The 19,761-nt window shown below is 41.1% G+C and overlaps 1 protein-coding gene across 2 annotated transcripts in view; it reads left to right on the top strand.

Annotated features, from left to right (window-relative positions):
• LOC128642788 (multidrug and toxin extrusion protein 1-like) overlaps positions 1 to 19,761 on the top strand; it is a 676,487-nt gene that overhangs the window by 613,138 nt on the left and 43,588 nt on the right. For both annotated transcript variants that reach the window (XM_053695585.1, XM_053695586.1), the window contains exon 15: positions 18,420 to 18,552. In XM_053695585.1, the coding sequence (XP_053551560.1) occupies positions 18,420 to 18,552 (133 nt within the window). The remainder of the gene's footprint in view (positions 1 to 18,419; positions 18,553 to 19,761) is intronic.

A 19,761-nucleotide genomic window follows, 5' to 3' on the forward strand; every position in this document is an offset into this window, starting at 1 on the left:
ATGTGGAACCTTCCCCTAGGAGGAAGTTCCTTGAACTCTAGAAGATACCCCTGAGAGACTATTTCTAGTGCCCAGGGATCCGGAACATCTCTTGCCCAAGCCTGAACAAAGTCTGTCCCCTACTAGATCCTGACCCGGATCGGGGGCTACCCCTTCATGCTGTCTTGGTAGCAGCAGCAGGCTTCTTGGCCTGTTTACCCTTGTTCCAGCCCTGCAATGGTTTCCATGCTGGTTTAGGCTGGGAAGCGTTACCCTCTTGTCTAGAGGCTGCAGAGTTAGAAGCCGGTCCGTTCCTGAAATTGCGAAAGGAATGAAAATTAGATTTGTTCTTAGCCTTGAAAGGCCTATCCTGTGGGAGGGCATGGCCCTTTCCCCCAGTGATGTCTGAAATAATCTCCTTCAATTCTGGCCCAAAAGGGTCTTACCTTTGAAAGGAATATTAAGTAATTTTGTTTTGGACGACACATACGCCGACCAAGATTTTAGCCAAGCGCCCTGCGCGCCACTATTGCAAAAACAGAATTTATGCTTACCTGATAAATTACTTTCTCCAACGGTGTGTCCGGTCCACGGCGTCATCCTTACTTGTGGGATATTCTCCTCCCCAACAGGAAATGGCAAAGAGCCCAGCAAAGCTGGCCATATAGTCCCTCCCAGGCTCCGCCTACCCCAGTCATTCGACCGACGGACAGGAGGAAATATATATAGGAGAAACCATATGGTAACGTGGTGACTGTAGTTAGAGAAAATAATTCCTCAGACCTGATTAAAAAACCAGGGCGGGCCGTGGACCGGACACACCGGTGGAGAAAGTAATTTATCAGGTAAGCATAAATTCTGTTTTCTCCAACATAGGTGTGTCCGGTCCACGGCGTCATCCTTACTTGTGGGAACCAATACCAAAGCTTTAGGACACGGATGAAGGGAGGGAGCAAATCAGGTCACCTAAACGGAAGGCACCACGGTTTGCAAAACCTTTCTCCCAAAAATAGCCTCCGAAGAAGCAAAAGTATAAAATTTGGCAAAAGAGTGCAGTGAAGACCAAGTCGCTGCCTTACATATCTGGTCAACAGGAGCCTCGTTCTTGAAGGCCCATGTGGAAGCCACAGCCCTAGTGGAGTGAGCTGTGATACTTTCAGGAGGCTGCCGTCCGGCAGTCTCAAAAGCCAATCTGATAATGCTTTTAAGCCAAAAGGAAAGAGAGGTAGAAGTTGCTTTTTTACCTCTCCTTTTACCAGAATAAACAACAAACAAGGAAGATGTTTGTCTGAAATCTTTTGTAGCCTCTAAATAGAATTTTAGAGCACGGACTACGTCCAAATTGTGTAACAAACGTTCCTTCTTTGAAACTGGATTCGGTCATAAAGAAGGTACAACTATCTCCTGGTTAATATTTTGTTGGAAACAACCTTCGGAAGAAAACCAGGCTCAGTACGCAAAACCACCTTATCTGCATGGACCAGATAGGGTGGAGAACACTGCAGAGCAGATAACTCAGAAACTCTTCTAGCAGAAGAAATTGCAACCAAAAACAAAACTTTCCACGATAATAACTTAATATCTACGGAATGTAAGGGTTCAAACGGAACCCCTTGAAGAACTGAAAGAACTAGATTAAGACTCCAGGGAGGAGTCAAAGGTCTGTAAACAGGCTTGATTCTAACCAGAGCCTGAACAAACGCTTAAACGTCTGGCACAGCTGCCAGCCTTTTGTGGTAAAACAGATAAAGCAGAGATCTGTCCCTTCAGAGAACTTGCAGAAAATCCTTTCTCCAAACCTTCTTGTAGAAAGGAAAGAATCTTAGGAATTTTTATCTTGTTCCATGGGAATCCTTTAGATTCACACCAACAGATATATATTTTCCATATTTTATGGTAAATTTTTCTAGTTACAGGCTTTCTAGCCTGAATAAGAGTATCTATTACAGAATCTGAAAACCCACGCTTTGAAAGAATCAAGCGTTCAATCTCCAAGCAGTCGGTTGGAGGGAAACCAGATTCGGATGTTCGAATGGACCCTGAACAAGAAGGTCCTGTCTCAAAGGTAGCTTCCATGGTGGAGCCGATGACATATTCACCAGGTCTGCATACCAAGTCCTGCGTGGCCACGCAGGAACCATCAAGATCACCGAAGCCCTCTCCTGATTGATCCTGGCTACCAGCCTGGGAATGAGAGGAAACGGTGGGAATACATAAGCTAGGTTGAAGATCCAAGGTGCTACTATTGTATCCACTAGAGTCGCCTTGGGATCCCTGGATTTGGACCCGTAACAAGGGACCTTGAAGTTCTGACGAGAGGCCATCAGATCCATGTCTGGAATGCCCCATAATTGAGTTATTTGGGCAAAGATTTCCGGATGGAGTTCCCACTCCCCCGGATGCTCCTCCATCACCAGGGAACTCCTTGTTCCCCCCTGATGGTTGATATATGCAACAGTCGTCAAGTTGTCTGATTGACACCTTATGAATTTGGCCTTTGCTAGTCGAGGCCAAGCCTTGAGAGCATTGAATATCGCTCTCAGTTCCAGAATGTTTATCGGGAGAAGAGAGTCTTCCCGAGACCATAGACCCTGAGCTTTCAGGGGTTCCCAGACCGCGCCCCAGCCCACCAGACTGGCGTCGGTCGTGACAATGACCCACTCTGGTCAGCGGAAGCTCATTCCCTGTGACAGGTTGTCCAGGGTCAGCCACCAACGGAGTGAATCTCTGGTCCTTTGATCTACTTGGATCGTCGGAGACAAGTCTGTATAATCCCCATTCCACTGTCTGAGCATGCACAGTTGTAATGGTCTTAGATGAATTCGTGCAAAAGGAACTATGTCCATTGCCGCAACCATCAAACCTATTACTTCCATGCACTGCACTATGGAAGGAAGAAGAACAGAATGAAGTACCTGACAAGAGCTTAGAAGTTTGATTTTCTGGCCTCTGTCAGAAAAATCTTCATTTCTAAGGAAACTATTATTGTTCCCAAGAAGGGAACTCTTGTTGACGGGGACAGAGAACTTTTTTCTATGTTCACTTTCCACCTGTGAGATCTGAGAAAGGCTAGGACAATGTCCGTATGAGCCCTTGCTTTGACAGAGACGACACTTGAATCAGGATGTCGTCCAAGTAAGGTACTATTGCAATGCCCCTTGGTCTTAGCACCGCTAGAAGGGACCCTAGTACCTTTGTGAAAATCCTTGGAGCAGTGGCTAATCCGAATGGAAGTGCCACAAACTGGTAATGCTTGTCCAGAAAGGCGAACCTTAGGAACCAAAGATGTTCCTTGTGGATAGGAATATGTAGGTACGCATCCTTTAAATCCACCGTGGTCATGAATTGACCTTCCTGGATGGTAGGAAGGATCGTTCGAATGGTTTCCATATTGAACGATGAAACCCTTAGAAACTTGTTTAGAATCTTGAGATCTAAAATTGGTCTGAATGTTCCCTCTTTTTTGGGAACTATGAACAGGTTGGAGTAAAACCCCATCCCTTGTTCTCCTAATGGAACAGGATGAATCACTCCCATTCTTGACAGGTCTTCTACACAATGTAAGAATGCCTGTCTTTTTATTTGGTTCGAAGATAATTGAGACCTGTGGAACCTTCCCCTTGGGGGTAGTTCCCTGAATTCCAGGAGATAACCTTGAGAAACTATTTCTAGCGCCCAAGGATCCTGAATATCTCTTGCCCAAGCCTGAGCAAAGAGAGAAAGTCTGCCCCCCACCAGATCCGGTCCCGGATCGGGGGCCAACACTTCATGCTGTTTTGGTAGCAGTGGCAGGTTTCTTGGCCTGCTTACCCTTGTTCCAGCCTTGCATCGGTCTCCAGGCTGGCTTGGTTTAAGAAGTATTACCCTCTTACTTAGAGGGTGTAGAATTTGAGGCTGGTCCGTTTCTGCGAAAGGGACGAAAATTTGGCTTATTTTTAGCCTTAAAAGACCTATCCTGAGGAAGGGCGTGGCCCTTTCCCCCAGTGATGTCTGAAATAATCTCTTTCAAGTCAGGGCCAAACAGTGTTCTACCCTTGAAAGGGATGTTAAGCAATTTGGTCTTGGAGGACACATCCGCTGACCAAGACTTTAGCCAAAGCGCTCTGCGCGCCACGATAGCAAACCCTGAATTATTCGCCGCTAATCTAGCTAATTGCAAAGCGGCATCTAAAATAAAAGAGTTAGCCAATTTAAGTGCTTGAACTCTGTCCATAACCTCCTCATACGAAGATTCTTTATTAAGCGACTTTTCTAGTTCTTCGAACCAGAAACACGCAGCTGTAGTGACAGGAACAATGCATGAAATTGGTTGTAGAAGGTAACCTTGCTGAACAAACATCTTTTTAAGCAAACCCTCTAACTTTTTATCCATAGGATCTAGAAAACACAACTATCTTCTATAGGAATAGTAGTGCGTTTGTTTAGAGTAGAAACCGCCCCCTCGACCTTGGGGACTGTCTGCCATAAGTCCTTTCTGGGGTCGACTATAGGAAATAATTTCTTAAATATAGGGGGAGGAACAAAAGGTATGCCGGGCCTTTCCCACTCCTTATTTACTATGTCCGCCACCCGCTTGGGTATAGGAAAAGCATCAGGGGACACCGGAACCTCTAGGATGTCCATCTTACATAATTTCTTTGGAATGACCAAATTGTCACAATCATCCAGAGTAGATAATACCTCCTTAAGTAGTGCGTGGAGATGTTCTAATTTAAATTTAAATGTTACAACATCAGGTTCAGCTTGTTGAGAAATTTTCCCTGAATCTGAAATTTCTCCCTCAGACAAAACCTCCCTCCTGGCCCCTTCAGATTGGTGTGAGGGCATGTCAGAACAGTTATCATCAGCGTCCTCTTGCTCTTCAGTGTTTAAAACAGAGCAATCGCGCTTTCTCTGATAAGTAGGCATTTTGGATAAAATGTTTGCAATAGAATTATCCATTACAGCCGTTAATTGTTGCATGGTAATAAGTATTGGCGCACTAGATGTACTAGGGGCCTCTTGTGTGGGCAAAACTGGTGTAGACACAGAAGGGGATGATGCAGTACCATGCTTACTCCCCTCATTTGAGGAATCATCATGGGCAATATCATTATCTATGGCATTATTGTCCCTACTTTGTTTGGACACTATGGCACAATTATCACATAAATTTAAATGGGGAGAAACCTTGGCTTTCATACATATAGAACATTGTTATCTGATGGTTCAGACATGTTAAACAGGCTTAAACTTATCAACAAAGCACAAAAAACGTTTTACAATAAAACCGTTACTGTCACTTTAAATTTTAAACTGAACACACTTTATTACTGAATATGTGAAAAAGTATGAAGGAATTGTTCAAAATTCACCAAAATTTCACCACAGTATCTTAAAGCCTTAAAAGTATTGCACACCAAATTTGAAAGCTTTAACCCTTAAAATAACGGAACCGGAGCCGTTTTTACATTTAATCCCTATACAGTCCCAGGTATCTGCTTTGCTGAGACCCAACCAAGCCCAGAGGGGAATACGATACCAAATGATGCCTTCTATAAGCTTTTTCAGTGGTTCTTAGCTCCTCACACATGCATCTGCATGCCTTGCTTTCCAAAAACAACTGCGCATTAGTGGCGCGAAAATGAGGCTCTGCCTATGACTAGAAAAGGCCCCCAGTGAAAAAGGTGTCCAATACAGTGCCTGCCGTTTTTTTAAAACAATCCCCAAGATTATAATAACTATTAATAGTTATAATCTGCCAAATATGCTTAGTAAAGTAATCGTTTTAGCCCAGAAAAATGTCTACCAGTTTTTTAAGCCCTAATGCAGCCCTTTATTCTTATACTAAACTAAGAAAATGGCTTACCGGTTCCCATAGGGAAAATGACAGCTTCCAGCATTACCAAGTCTTGTTAGAAATGTGTCATACCTCAAGCAGCAAAAGTCTGCTCACTGTTTCCCCCAACTGAAGTTAATTCATCTCAACAGTCCTGTGTGGAAACAGCCATCGATTTTAGTAACGGTTGCTAAAATCATTTTCCTCTTACAAACAGAAATCTTCATCTCTTTTCTGTTTCAGAGTAAATAGTACATACCAGCACTATTTTAAAATAACAAACTCTTGATTGAAGAATAAAACTACATTTAAACACCAAAAAAACTCTTAGCCATCTCCGTGGAGATGTTGCCTGTGCAACGGCAAAGAGAATGACTGGGGTAGGCGGAGCCTGGGAGGGACTATATGGCCAGCTTTGCTGGGCTCTTTGCCATTTCCTGTTGGGGAGGAGAATATCCCACAAGTAAGGATGACGCTGTGGACCGGACACACCTATGTTGGAGAAACCTGAGTTTTTCGCCGCTAATTTTGCCAATTGAAAGGCGGCATCCAAAATAAAGGAATTAGCCAACTTTAGTGCGTGAATTCTGTCCATGACTTCATCATATGGAGTCTCCTTTTGGAGCGAATTTTCTAGTTCCTCGAACCAAAAAGACGCCGCCATGGTGACAGGAATAATGCACGAAATTGGTTGAAGAAGGAAACCCTGCTGAACAAAAATCTTTTTAAGCAATCCTTCCAATTGTCATATAATATGATAAAAAACTAATCGATTTAGCCCACAATAGTGTCAACCAGCATAGAGACCAATTTATAAGCCTTAATTCTGTTACTGAGTCTAAGAAAATGGCTTACAGGTCCCATAAGGGAAAACTGACAGTCTGCTAGCATTACTGGGTCTTGTTAGAAAAAGAGACTGGTCATACCTGAAGCAGATAAGTCTGCAAACTGTTCCCCCCAACTGAAGTTCTCTGGTTTCAATAGTCCTGAGTGGGAACAGCAATGGATTTTAGTTACTGGTGCTAAAATCATACTCCTCTTTTAACAGAAATCTTCATCACTTTCTGTTGTAGAGTAAATAGTACAAACCGGCACTATTTTAAAATAACAAACTCTTGATAGAAGAAATAAAACTACAACTAACACCACAAACTCTTTACCATCCCCGTGGAGATGCTACTTGTTCAGAGCGGCAAAGAGAATGACTGGGGGGCGGAGCCAGAGGGGGGCTATATGGACAACTTTTGCTGTGTGCTCTCTTTGCCATTTCCTGTAGGGGAAGAGAATATCCCACAAGTAAGGATAAAGCCGTGGACCGGACACACCAATGTAGGAGAAATATGATTGGTGGCACTAGTTGGCTAGTGGGCCTGTCACACATGCTTGGAAGGCAGGAGGAAACTGCAATTCAATGGCACTAGCAAACTGATGATTCACAATCTAACAATTTTTTATTTTAAATATTAACAATACTGTTACAACAAATATGATTGGTGTAACTAGTTGGCAAGTGGGCCTGGCACACAGGCTGGCAGGCAGGCAACTGCAATTCAATGGCACTAGAAGACTGAAGATTCACAGTCAAAAAAGAGCCAGAGGGGGGGCTATATGGACAACTTTTGCTGTGTGCTCTCTTTGCCATTTCCTGTAGGGGAAGAGAATATCCCACAAGTAAGGATGAAGCCGTGGACCGGACACACCAATGTAGGAGAAATATGATTGGTGGCACTAGTTGGCTAGTGGGCCTGGCACACACGCTTGGAAGGCAGGAGGAAACTGCAATTCAATGGCACTAGCAAACTGATGATTCACAATCTAACAATTTTTTATTTTAAATATTAACAATACTGTTACAACAAATATGATTGGTGTAACTAGTTGGCAAGTGGGCCTGGCACACAGGCTGGCAGGCAGGCAACTGCAATTCAATGGCACTAGAAGACTGAAGATTCACAGTCAAAAAAGAGCCAGAGGGGGGGCTATATGGACAACTTTTGCTGTGTGCTCTCTTTGCCATTTCCTGTAGGGGAAGAGAATATCCCACAAGTAAGGATGAAGCCGTGGACCGGACACACCAATGTAGGAGAAATATGATTGGTGGCACTAGTTGGCTAGTGGGCCTGGCACACACGCTTGGAAGGCAGGAGGAAACTGCAATTCAATGGCACTAGCAAACTGATGATTCACAATCTAACAATTTTTTATTTTAAATATTAACAATACTGTTACAACAAATATGAATGGTGTAACTAGTTGGCAAGTGGGCCTGGCACACAGGCTGGCAGGCAGGCAACTAAAATTCAATGGCACTAGGAGACTGAAGATTCACAGTCACAAAAGTTATGATTTAAAAAAATTTAAAGACTGTTACAAGAAATATGATTGGTGGCACTAGTTGGCTAGTGGGCCTGTCACACACGCTTGGAAGGCAGGAGGAAACTGCAATTCAATGGCACTAGCAAACTGATGATTCACAATCTAACAATTTTTTATTTTAAATATTAAAAATACTGTTACAACAAATATGATTGGTGTAACTAGTTGGCAAGTGGGCCTGGCACAGAGGCTGGCAGGCAGGCAACTGCAATTCAATGGCACTAGGAGACTGAAGATCCACAGTCAAAAAAGTTATCATTTAAAAAAAATTTAAAGACTGTTACAAGAAATATGATTGGTGGCACTAGTTGGCTAGTGGGCCTGGCACACACGCTTGGAAGGCAGGAAGAAACTGCAATTCAATGGCACTAGCAACTGATGATTCACAATCTAACAATTTTTTTAATTTAAATATTATCAATACTGTTACAACAAATATGATTGGTGTAACTAGTTGGTAAGTGGGCCTGGCACACAGGCTGGCAGGCAGGCAACTGCAATTCAATGGCACTAGGAGACTGAAGATTCACAGTCAAAAAAGTTATGATTTACAATTTTTTCAATACTGTTACCAGAAATATGATTGGTGGAACTAGTTGGCTAGTGGGCCTGGAACACACGCTGGCAGGCAGGAGGAAACTGCAATTCAATGGCACTAGCAAACTGATGATTCACAATCTAACATTTTGTTATTTTAAATATTAAAGATACTGTTAAAACAAATATGATTGGTGTAAATAGTTGGCAAGTGGGCCTGGCACAGAGGCTGGCAGGCAGGCAACTGCAATTCAATGGCACTAGGAGACTGAAGATTCACAGTCAAAAAAGTTATGATTTAAAAAAATTTTAAAGACTGTTACAAGAAATATGATTGGTGGCACTAGTTGGCTAGTGGGCCTGGCACACACGCTTGGAAGGCAGGAGGAAACTGCAATTCAATGGCACTAGCAAACTGATGATTCACAATCTAACAATTTTTTAATTTAAATATTAACAATACTGTTACAACAAATATGATTGGTGTAACTAGTTGGCAAGTGGGCCTGGCACACAGGCTGGCAGGCAGGCAACTGCAATTCAATGGCACTAGGAGACTGAAGATTCACAGTCAAAAAAGTTATGATTTACAATTTTTTCAATACTGTTACCAGAAATATGATTGGTTGAACTAGTTGTCTAGTGGGCCTGGCACACACGCTGGCAGGCAGGAGGAAACTGCAATTCAATGGCACTAGCAAACTGATGATTCACAATCTAACAATTTTTATTTTAAATATTACCAATACTGTTACAACAAATATGATTGGTGTAACTAGTTGGCAAGTGGGCCTGGCACACAGGCACACAGGCTGGCAGGCAACTGCAATTTAATGGCACTAGGAGACTGAAGATTCACAGTCAAAAAAGTTATGATTGAAATTTTTTTAAAGACTGTTACAAGAATTATGATTGGTGGCACTAGTTGGCTAGTGGGCATGGCACACACGCTTGGAAGGCAGGAGGAAACTGCAATTCAATGGCACTAGCAAAATGATGTTTCCCAATCTAACATTTTTTTATTTTAAATATTAACAATACTGTTACAACAAATATGATTGGTGTAACTAGTTGGCAAGTGGGCCTGGCACACAGGCTGGCAGGCAGGCAACTGCAATTCAATGGCACTAGGAGACTGAAGATTCACAGTCAAAAAAGTTATGATTTAAAAAATTTTAAAGACTGTTACAAGAAATATGATTGGTGGCACTAGTTGCCTAGTGGGCCTGGCACACACGCTTGGAAGGCAGGAGGAAACTGCAATTCAATGGCACTAGCAAACTGATGATTCACAATCTAACATTTTTTTTAATTTAAATATTAACAATACTGTTACAACAAATATGATTGGTGTAACTAGTTGGCAAGTGGGCTTGGCACACAGGCTGGCAGGCAGGCAACTGCAATTCAATGGCACTAGGAGACTGAAGATTCACAGTCAAAAAAGTTATGATTTACAATTTTTTTTAATACTGTTACAAGAAATATGATTGGTGGCACTAGTTGTCTAGTGGGCCTGGCACACACGCTGGCAGGCAGGAGGAAACTGCAATTCAATGGCACTAGCAAACTGATGATTCACAATCTAACAATTTTTTATTTTAAATATTACCAATACTGTTACAACAAATATGATTGGTGTAACTATTTGGCAAGTGGGCCTGGCACACAGGCACACAGGCTGGCAGGCAACTGCAATTCAATGGCAATAGAAGACTGAAGATTCACAGTCAAAAAAGTTATGATTGAAATTTTTTTAAAGAATGTTACAAGAAATATGATTGGTGGCACTAGTTGGCTAGTGGGCCTGGCACACACACTTGGAAGGCAGGAGGAAACTGCAATTCAATGGCACTAGCAAACTGATGTTTCCCAATCTAACATTTTTTAAAAAAATATTAACAATACTGTTACAACAAATATGATTGGTGTAACTAGTTGGCAAGTGGGCCTGGCACACAGGCTGGCAGGCAGGCAACTGCAATTCAATGGCACTAGAAGACTGAAGATTCACAGTCAAAAAAGATATGATTTTTTAAAAATTTTTAAAGACTGTTACAAGAAATATGATTGGTGGCACTAGTTGGCTAGTGGGCCTGGCACACACGCTTGGAAGGCAGGAGGAAACTGCAATTCAATGGAACTAGCAAACTGATTATTCACAATCTAACAATTTTTTAATTTAAATATTAACAATACTGTTACAACATATATGATTGGTGTAACTAGTTGGCAAGTGGGCCTGGCACACAGGCACACAGGCTGGCAGGCAACTGCAATTTAATGGCACTAGAAGACTGAAGATTCACAGTCAAAAAAGATATGATTTTTTAAAAAATTTTAAAGACTGTTACAAGAATTATGATTGGTGGCACTAGTTGGCTAGTGGGCATGGCACACACGCTTGGAAGGCATGAGGAAACTGCAATTCAATGGCACTAGCAAAATGATGTTTCCCAATCTAACATTTTTTTATTTTAAATATTAACAATACTGTTACAACAAATATGATTGGTGTAACTAGTTGGTAAGTGGGCCTGGCACACAGGCTGGCAGGCAGGCAACTGCAATTCAATGGCACTTGGAGACTGAAGATTCACAGTCAAAAAAGTTATGATTTAAAAAATTTTAAAGACTGTTACAAGAAATATGATTGGTGGCACTAGTTGCCTAGTGGGCCTGGCACACACGCTTGGAAGGCAGGAGGAAACTGCAATTCAATGGCACTAGCAAACTGATGATTCACAATCTAACATTTGTTTTAATTTAAATATTAACAATACTGTTACAACAAATATGATTGGTGTAACTAGTTGGCAAGTGGGCTTGGCACACAGGCTGGCAGGCAGGCAACTGAAGATTCACAGTCAAAAAAGTTATGATTTACAATTTTTTTTAATACTGTTACAAGAAATATGATTGGTGGCACTAGTTGTCTAGTGGGCCTGGCACACACGCTGGCAGGCAGGAGGAAAATGCAATTCAATGGCACTAGCAAACTGATGATTCACAATCTAACAATTTTTTATTTTAAATATTACCAATACTGTTACAACAAATATGATTGGTGTAACTATTTGGCAAGTGGGCCTGGCACACAGGCACACAGGCTGGCAGGCAACTGCAATTCAATGGCAATAGAAGACTGAAGATTCACAGTCAAAAAAGTTATGATTGAAATTTTTTTAAAGAATGTTACAAGAAATATGATTGGTGGCACTAGTTGGCTAGTGGGCCTGGCACACACACTTGGAAGGCAGGAGGAAACTGCAATTCAATGGCACTAGCAAACTGATGTTTCCCAATCTAACATTTTTTAAAAAAATATTAACAATACTGTTACAACAAATATGATTGGTGTAACTAGTTGGCAAGTGGGCCTGGCACACAGGCTGGCAGGCAGGCAACTGCAATTCAATGGCACTAGAAGACTGAAGATTCACAGTCAAAAAAGATATGATTTTTTAAAAAATTTTAAAGACTGTTACAAGAAATATGATTGGTGGCACTAGTTGGCTAGTGGGCCTGGCACACACGCTTGGAAGGCAGGAGGAAACTGCAATTCAATGGAACTAGCAAACTGATTATTCACAATCTAACAATTTTTTAATTTAAATATTAACAATACTGTTACAACATATATGATTGGTGTAACTAGTTGGCAAATGGGCCTGGCACACAGGCTGGCAGGCAGGCAACTGCAATTCAATGGCACTAGGAGACTGAAGATTCACAGTCAAAAAAGTTATGATTTAATTTTTTTTAAAGACTGTTACAAGAAATATGATTGGTGGCACTAGTTGGCTAGTGGGCCTGGCACACAGGCTGGCAGGCAGGCAACTGCAATTCAATGGCACTAGAAGACTGAAGATTCACAGTCAAAAAAGTTATGATTGAATTTTTTTTAAAGACTGTTACAAGAAATATGATTGGTGGCACTAGTTGGCTAGTGGGCCTGGCACACACGCTTGGAAGGCAGGAAGAAACTGCAATTCAATGGCACTAGCAAACTGATGATTCACAATCTAACATTTTTTATTTTAAATATTAACAATACTGTTACAACAAATATGATTGTAGTAACTAGTTGGCACGTGGGCCTGGCACACAGGCTGGCAGGCAGGCAACTGCAATTCAATGGCACTAGGAGACTGAAGATTCAGTCAAAAAATATATGATTTTTTAAAAATTTTTAAAGACTGTTACAAGAAATATGATTGGTGGCACTAGTTGGCTAGTGGGCCTGGCACACACGCTTGGAAGGCAGGAGGAAACTGCAATTCAATGGCACTAGCAAACTGATGATTCATAATCTAACTATTTTTTATTTTAAATATTAACAATACTGTTACAACAAATATGATTGGTGTAACTAGTTGGCAAGTGGGCCTGGCAAACAAGCTGGCAGGCAGGCAACTGCAATTCAATGGCACTAGGAGACTGAAGATTCACAGTCAAAAAAATTATCATTTAAAATATTTTAAAGACTGTTACAAGAAATATGATTGGTGGCACTAGTTGGCTAGTGGGCCTGGCACACACGCTTGGAAGGCAGGAGGAAAATGGCACTAGCAAACTGATGATTCACAATCTAACACATTTTTTAATTTAAATATTAACAATACTGTTACAACAAATATGATTGGTGTAACTAGTTGGCAAGTGGGCCTGGCACACAGGCTGGCAGGCAGGCAACTGCAATTCAATGGCACTAGGAGACTGAAGATTCACAGTCAAAAAAGTTATGATTTAAAAAAAATTCAATACTGTTACAAGAAATATGATTGGTGGCATTAGTTGGCTAGTGGGCCTGGCACACACACTGGACAGCAGAAGGAAACTGCAATTCAATAGCACTAGCAAACTGATGATTCACAATCTAACAATTTTTTTATTTTAAATATTAACAATACTGTTGCAACAAATATGATTGGTGTAACTAGTTGGCAAGTGGGCCTGGCACACAGGCTGGCAGGCAGGTAACTGCAATTCAATGGTACTAGCAAACTGATGATTCACAATCTAACAATTTTTTATTTTAAATATTACCAATACTGTTACAACAAATATGATTGGTGTAACTAGTTGGCAAGTGGGCCTGGCACACAGGCACACAGGCTGGCAGGCAACTGCAATTCAATGGCACTAGGAGACTGAAGATTCACAGTCAAAAAAGTTATGATTGAAATTTTTTTAAAGACTGTTACAAGAAATATGATTGGTGGCACTAGTTGGCTAGTGGGCCTGGCACACACGCTTGGAAGGCAGGAGGAAACTGCAATTCAATGGCACTAGCAAACTGATGTTTCCCAATCTAACATTTTTTATTTTAAATATTAACAATACTGTTACAACAAATATGATTGTTGTAACTAGTTGGCAAGTGGGCCTGGCACACAAGCTGGCAGGCAGGCAACTGCAATTCAATGGCACTAGGAGACTGAAGATTCACAGTCAAAAAAGTTATGATTTAAAAAATTTTAAAGACTGTTACAAGAAATATGATTGGTGGCACTAGTTGGCTAGTGGGCCTGGCACACACGCTTGGAAGGCAGGAGGAAACTGCAATTCAATGGCACTAGCAAACTGATGATTCACAATCTAACAATTTTTTAATTTAAATATTAACAATACTGTTACAACAAATATGATTGGTGTAACTAGTTGGCAAGTGAGCCTGGCACACAGGCTCGCAGGCAGGCAACTGCAATTCAATGGCACTAGGAGACTGAAGATTCACAGTCAAAAAAGTTATGATTTAAAAAAATTTCAATACTGTTACAAGAAATATGATTGGTGGCATTAGTTGGCTAGTGGGCCTGGCACACACGCTGGCAGGCAGGAGGAAACTCTAATTCAATGGCACTAGCAAACTGATGATTCACAATCTAACATTTTTTTATTTTAAATATTAAAAATACTGTTACAACAAATATGATTGGTGTAACTAGTTGGCAAGTGGGCCTGGCACACAGGCTGGCAGGCAACTGCAATTCAATGGCACTAGGAGACTTAAGATTCACAGTCAAAAAAGTTATGATTGAAATTTTTTAAAGACTGTTACAAGAAATATGATTGGTGGCACTAGTTGGCTAGTGGGCCTGGCACACACGCTTGGAAGGCAGGAGGAAACTGCAATTCAATGGCACTAGCAAACTGATGATTCACAATCTAACATTTTTTTATTTTAAATATTAACAATACTGTTACAACAAATATGATTGATGTAACTAGTTGGCAAGTGGGCCTAGCACACAGGCTGGCAGGCAGGCAACTGCAATTCAATGGCACTAGGAGACTGAAGATTCACAGTCAAAAAATTTATGATTTTTTAAAAATTTTTAAAGACTGTTACAAGAAATATGATTGGTGGCACTAGTTGGCTAGTGGGCCTGGCACACACGCTTGGAAGGCAGGAGGAAACTGCAATTCAATGGCACTAGCAAACTGATGATTCACAATCTAACATTTTTTTAATTTAAATATTAACAATACTGTTACAACATATATGATTTGTGTAACTAGTTGGCAAGTGGGCCTGGCACACAGGCTGGCAGGCAGGCAACTGCAATTCAATGGCACTAGGAGACTGAAGATTCACAGTCAAAAAAGTTATGATTTAAAAAAATTTAAAGACTGTTACAAGAAATATGATTGGTGGCACTAGTTGGCTAGTGGGCCTGGCACACACACTTGGAAGGCAAGAGGAAACTGCAATTCAATGGCACTAGCAAACTGATGATTCACAATCTAACTATTTTTTATTTTAAATATTAACAATACTGTTACAACAAATATGATTGGTGTAACTAGTTGGCAAGTGGGCCTGGCACACAAGCTGGCAGGCAGGCAACTGCAATTCAATGGCACTAGGAGACTGAAGATTCACAGTCAAAAAAGTTATGATTTACAATTTTTTCAATACTGTTACAAGAAATATGATTGGTTACACTAGTTGTCTAGTGGGCCTGGAACACATGCTGGCAGGCAGGAGGAAACTGCAATTCAATGGCACTAGCAAACTGATGATTCACAATCTAACATTTTTTAAAAAAAATATTAGCAATACTGTTACAACAAATATGATTGGTATAACTAGTTGGCAAGTGGGCCTGGCACACAGGCTGGCAGGCAGGCAACTGCAATTCAATGGCACTAGGAGACTGAAGATTCACAGTCAAAAAAGTTATGATTTAAAAAAAATTCAATACTGTTACAAGAAATATAATTGGTGGCAGTAGTTGGCTAGTGGGCCTGGCACACACGCTGGCAGGCAGGAGGAAACTGCAATTCAATGGCACTAGCAAACTGATGATTCACAATCTAACACATTTTTTATTTTAAATATTAACAATACTGTTACAACAAATATGATTGGTGTAACTAGTTGGCAAGTGGGCCTGGCACACAGGCTGGCAGGCAGGCAACTGCAATTCAATGGCACTAGGAGACTGAAGATTCACAGTCAAAAAAGTTATGATTTAAAAAAAATTCAATACTGTTACAAGAAATATGATTGGTGGCACTAGTTGGCTAGTGGGCCTGGCACAAACTCTGGCAGGCAGGAAACTGCAATTCAATGGCACTAGCAGACTGATGATTCACAATCTAAGAATTTTTTATTTTAAATATTTATAATACTGTTAGAACAAATATGATTGGTGTAACTAGTTGGCAAGTGGCCTGGCACACATGCTGGCAGGCAGGCAACTGCAGTTCAAAGGCACTAACAGACTGTTGAATCACAGGCAAAAAATTATTTATTCTAAATATTTACTATACTGTTATAACAAATATGATTGGTGGGAATAGTTGGCAGCAAGTGGGCCTGGCACACACGCTGGCAGGCAGGCAACTGCAATTGGATTACACTAGCAGACTGATCTTTCAGAGTCAAAAATGTATTATTTTTAATATTTCAACTACTGTTATAACAAATATGATTGGTGGCACCAGTTGGCAAGTGGGCCTGGCACACACGCTGGCAGGCAGGCAGGCAACGGCAATTCAATAACAATAGCTGAGTGATGTAACAGTTTGTTTTTACAAAAGTTACAAAAACGTTACGACAGATAGGAGTAATGGCACTCAGGATAGAACTAGGCACAGTATGTGCTGGCAGCCTGACACACAGGCTGGCACTAGTGGTGGCGGGCTGGCCTGGGAACTAAGATTAAATAACACTAGAAGAGTGATGTAAAAGTTTTTTTTTACAAAATTCAATATTATGTTACACCAGATAGGAGTCGTGGACTCGCACTGAGGATGAAAGTAGGCACAGTATATGATGGCAGCCTGACACACAGGCTGGCACTAATGGCAGCCTGGCAACTAAAATTAAATAACACTAGAAGAGGACTGATGTAAAAAAAAATTTTACATAAAATTTATACTAATGTTGTTACATCAGATATAAGTGGTGGGAAAAAAATGTAATCTGTGCCTTGGTAGGGCAGCAATTAACCACAGTAGGCTCTGTAAGTCAGCAAAACACACAGGCCTGATAGAAAATGAAATTCGATTAAATTATTTAAAAGTTTTTTTTTTTTAATTTAAAATAATGTTATAAGCAGATACGAGTGGTGGCTGGCACAGAGCAATGAACCACAGTTTATGCTGTGTGAGCCTGAGACACAGGCCTGATAGAAAATGAAAATAAATTACACTAGCAAAATAATTTCAAATTTTTGTTGGTTAAATTTAAACTAATGTTAAGCAGATATCAGTGGTGGCACTAATCACAGCATATGCTGTGAGCCTCACACACAGGCTGAAAGCCAGGCAAATGCAAATAAAAATACAAAGAAAAAAAAAACGACTGAAGTTATAGCCCTAAAAAGGGCTTTTTGGGGTGCTGTCCTTGCAGCAGAGATGAGATGAGTCCTTCAGGACTGTAGTGGACACTAAATACACTAGCCTAGCTATCTATTTCCCTATAATGTCAGCAGCAGCAACACAAAAGGTCCTCTCACTAACAAAGCAAGGTCGTAATGAGTCTAAAATGGCTGCTGCCAAGAAGCTGGGAGGGTCTGGAGGGAGTGTCTGATGCTGATTGGCTCTAATGTGTCAGAAGGCTGTGACATACAGGGTCAAAGTTTCCTCAATGATAACACATAGGGGGCAGATCGAACATCGCATATGTTCGCCCGTAGCGGCGAACGCGAACAAGCTAAGTTTGCGGTGAACTGTTCGTGGGCAAACAGTTTGGGACATCACTAGCTACCATTTGCCTTCTACTAAAAAGGATCCGGATTCTTACGGTACTGTGCATACACAAAAGTACCTCATACACTGAGCAGTACTTCAGTTAGAAGACCACTTTTATATCCACCTGCTAATATGATTACGTTTTTTATTTGATTAGTATTTTTCTATATGATTAAAGATAAGGGCATTTCATGTTGTAACTCTTTTTCACCATTCTATGTATATGATTGTATCATTACATTTTTGAACTTCCATTTGCTCTTTTACTTTTGTTTTTATTTCCAAAATTATCTTCATTTATAAGTACATTATAAGTCCATTTCTATAGTGTATTTCCTATTACATTATTGGGTACCCATAGTGAGATATTGCCTGTTTTAGACGCATCCTCTGTACTGCTATTTGTTTTGGAAAACTGTGAAGATATTTTTTTTTTACTAACTTAACCCCTTAAACCCTGTGTGAGTGGCATTTGCCTTACTTCTCTTTATGTTTCTTGCAGGCCACGTGTGGGGGCATTTTACGGGGAACTGGAAAGCAGAAGATTGGAGCCATTTTCCACATGGTTGGTTACTATGTGATAGGCCTTCCTGTGGAAATCACACTAATGTTTGCAGCCAATTTTGGAATAATAGGTAAGAAAACATCTTACAGATGATCCATTTCTATCCCTCTTCCATTTACATACAGTATATATCTATCCAGTTTACTGAGTTCAAGCTTAACCATAAGATAACCTACATACTCAATAACTTTTTGCAGGGCTCAACAAACCCAGGAGCCAGGGACCAACTGGCTCTTAGAATTTTCCCCCTGGATCCTAACTTTTGGGGTTATTTTATATATATATATATACACACAGTATCTCACAAAAGTGAGTACACCTCTCACATTTTTGTAAATATTTTATTATATCTTTTCATATGACAACACTGAAGAAATGACAGCCTGTATAACAGAGTAAATTTGCTGTCCCCTCAAAATAACTCAACACACAGCCATTAATGTCTAAACCGTTGGCAACAAAAGTGAGTACACCCCTAAGTGGAAATGTCCAAATTGGGCCCAATTAGCCATTTTCCCTCCCCAGTGTCATGTGATGTGTTAGTGTTACAATGTCTCAGTTGTGGATGGGGAGCAGGTGTGTTAAATTTGGTATTATCGCTCTCACACTCTCTCACACTGGTCACTGGAAGTTCAAAATGGCACCTCATGGCAAAGAACTCTCTGAGGATCTGAAAAAAAGAATTGTTGCTCTACATAATGATGGCCTAGGCTATAAGAAGATTGCCAAGACCCTGAAACGGAGCTGCAGCATGGTGGGCAAGACCATACAGCGGTTTCACAGGACAGGTTCCACTCAGAACAGGCCTCGCCATGGTAGACCAAAGAAGTTGAGTGCACGTGCTCAGCGTCATATCCAGAGGTTGCTTTGGGATATAGACTATGAGTGCTGCCAGCATTGCTGCACAGGTTGAAGGGGTGGGCGGGTCAGCATGTCAGTCGTTCCAGAAGGAAGCCTTTTCTAAAGATGAAACACAAGAAAGCCTGCAAACAGTTTACTGAAGACAAGCAGACTAAGGACATAGATTACTGGAACCATGTCCTGTGGTCTGATGAGACCAAGATAAACATATTTGGTTCAGATGGTGTCAAGCGTGTGTGGGGGCAACCAGAGGAGGAGTACAAAGACAAGTGTGTATTGCGTACAGTCATGCATGGTGGTGGGAGTGTCATTATCTGGGTCTGCATGAGTGGTGCCAACACTGAGGAGCTATAGTTCATTGAGGGAACCATGAATGCCAACATGTACTGTGACATACTGAAGCAGAGCATAATTCCCT

Source organism: Bombina bombina, chromosome 12 (genome assembly GCF_027579735.1).
Source record: "Bombina bombina isolate aBomBom1 chromosome 12, aBomBom1.pri, whole genome shotgun sequence".
NCBI classification, from domain to species: Eukaryota; Metazoa; Chordata; class Amphibia; order Anura; family Bombinatoridae; genus Bombina; species Bombina bombina.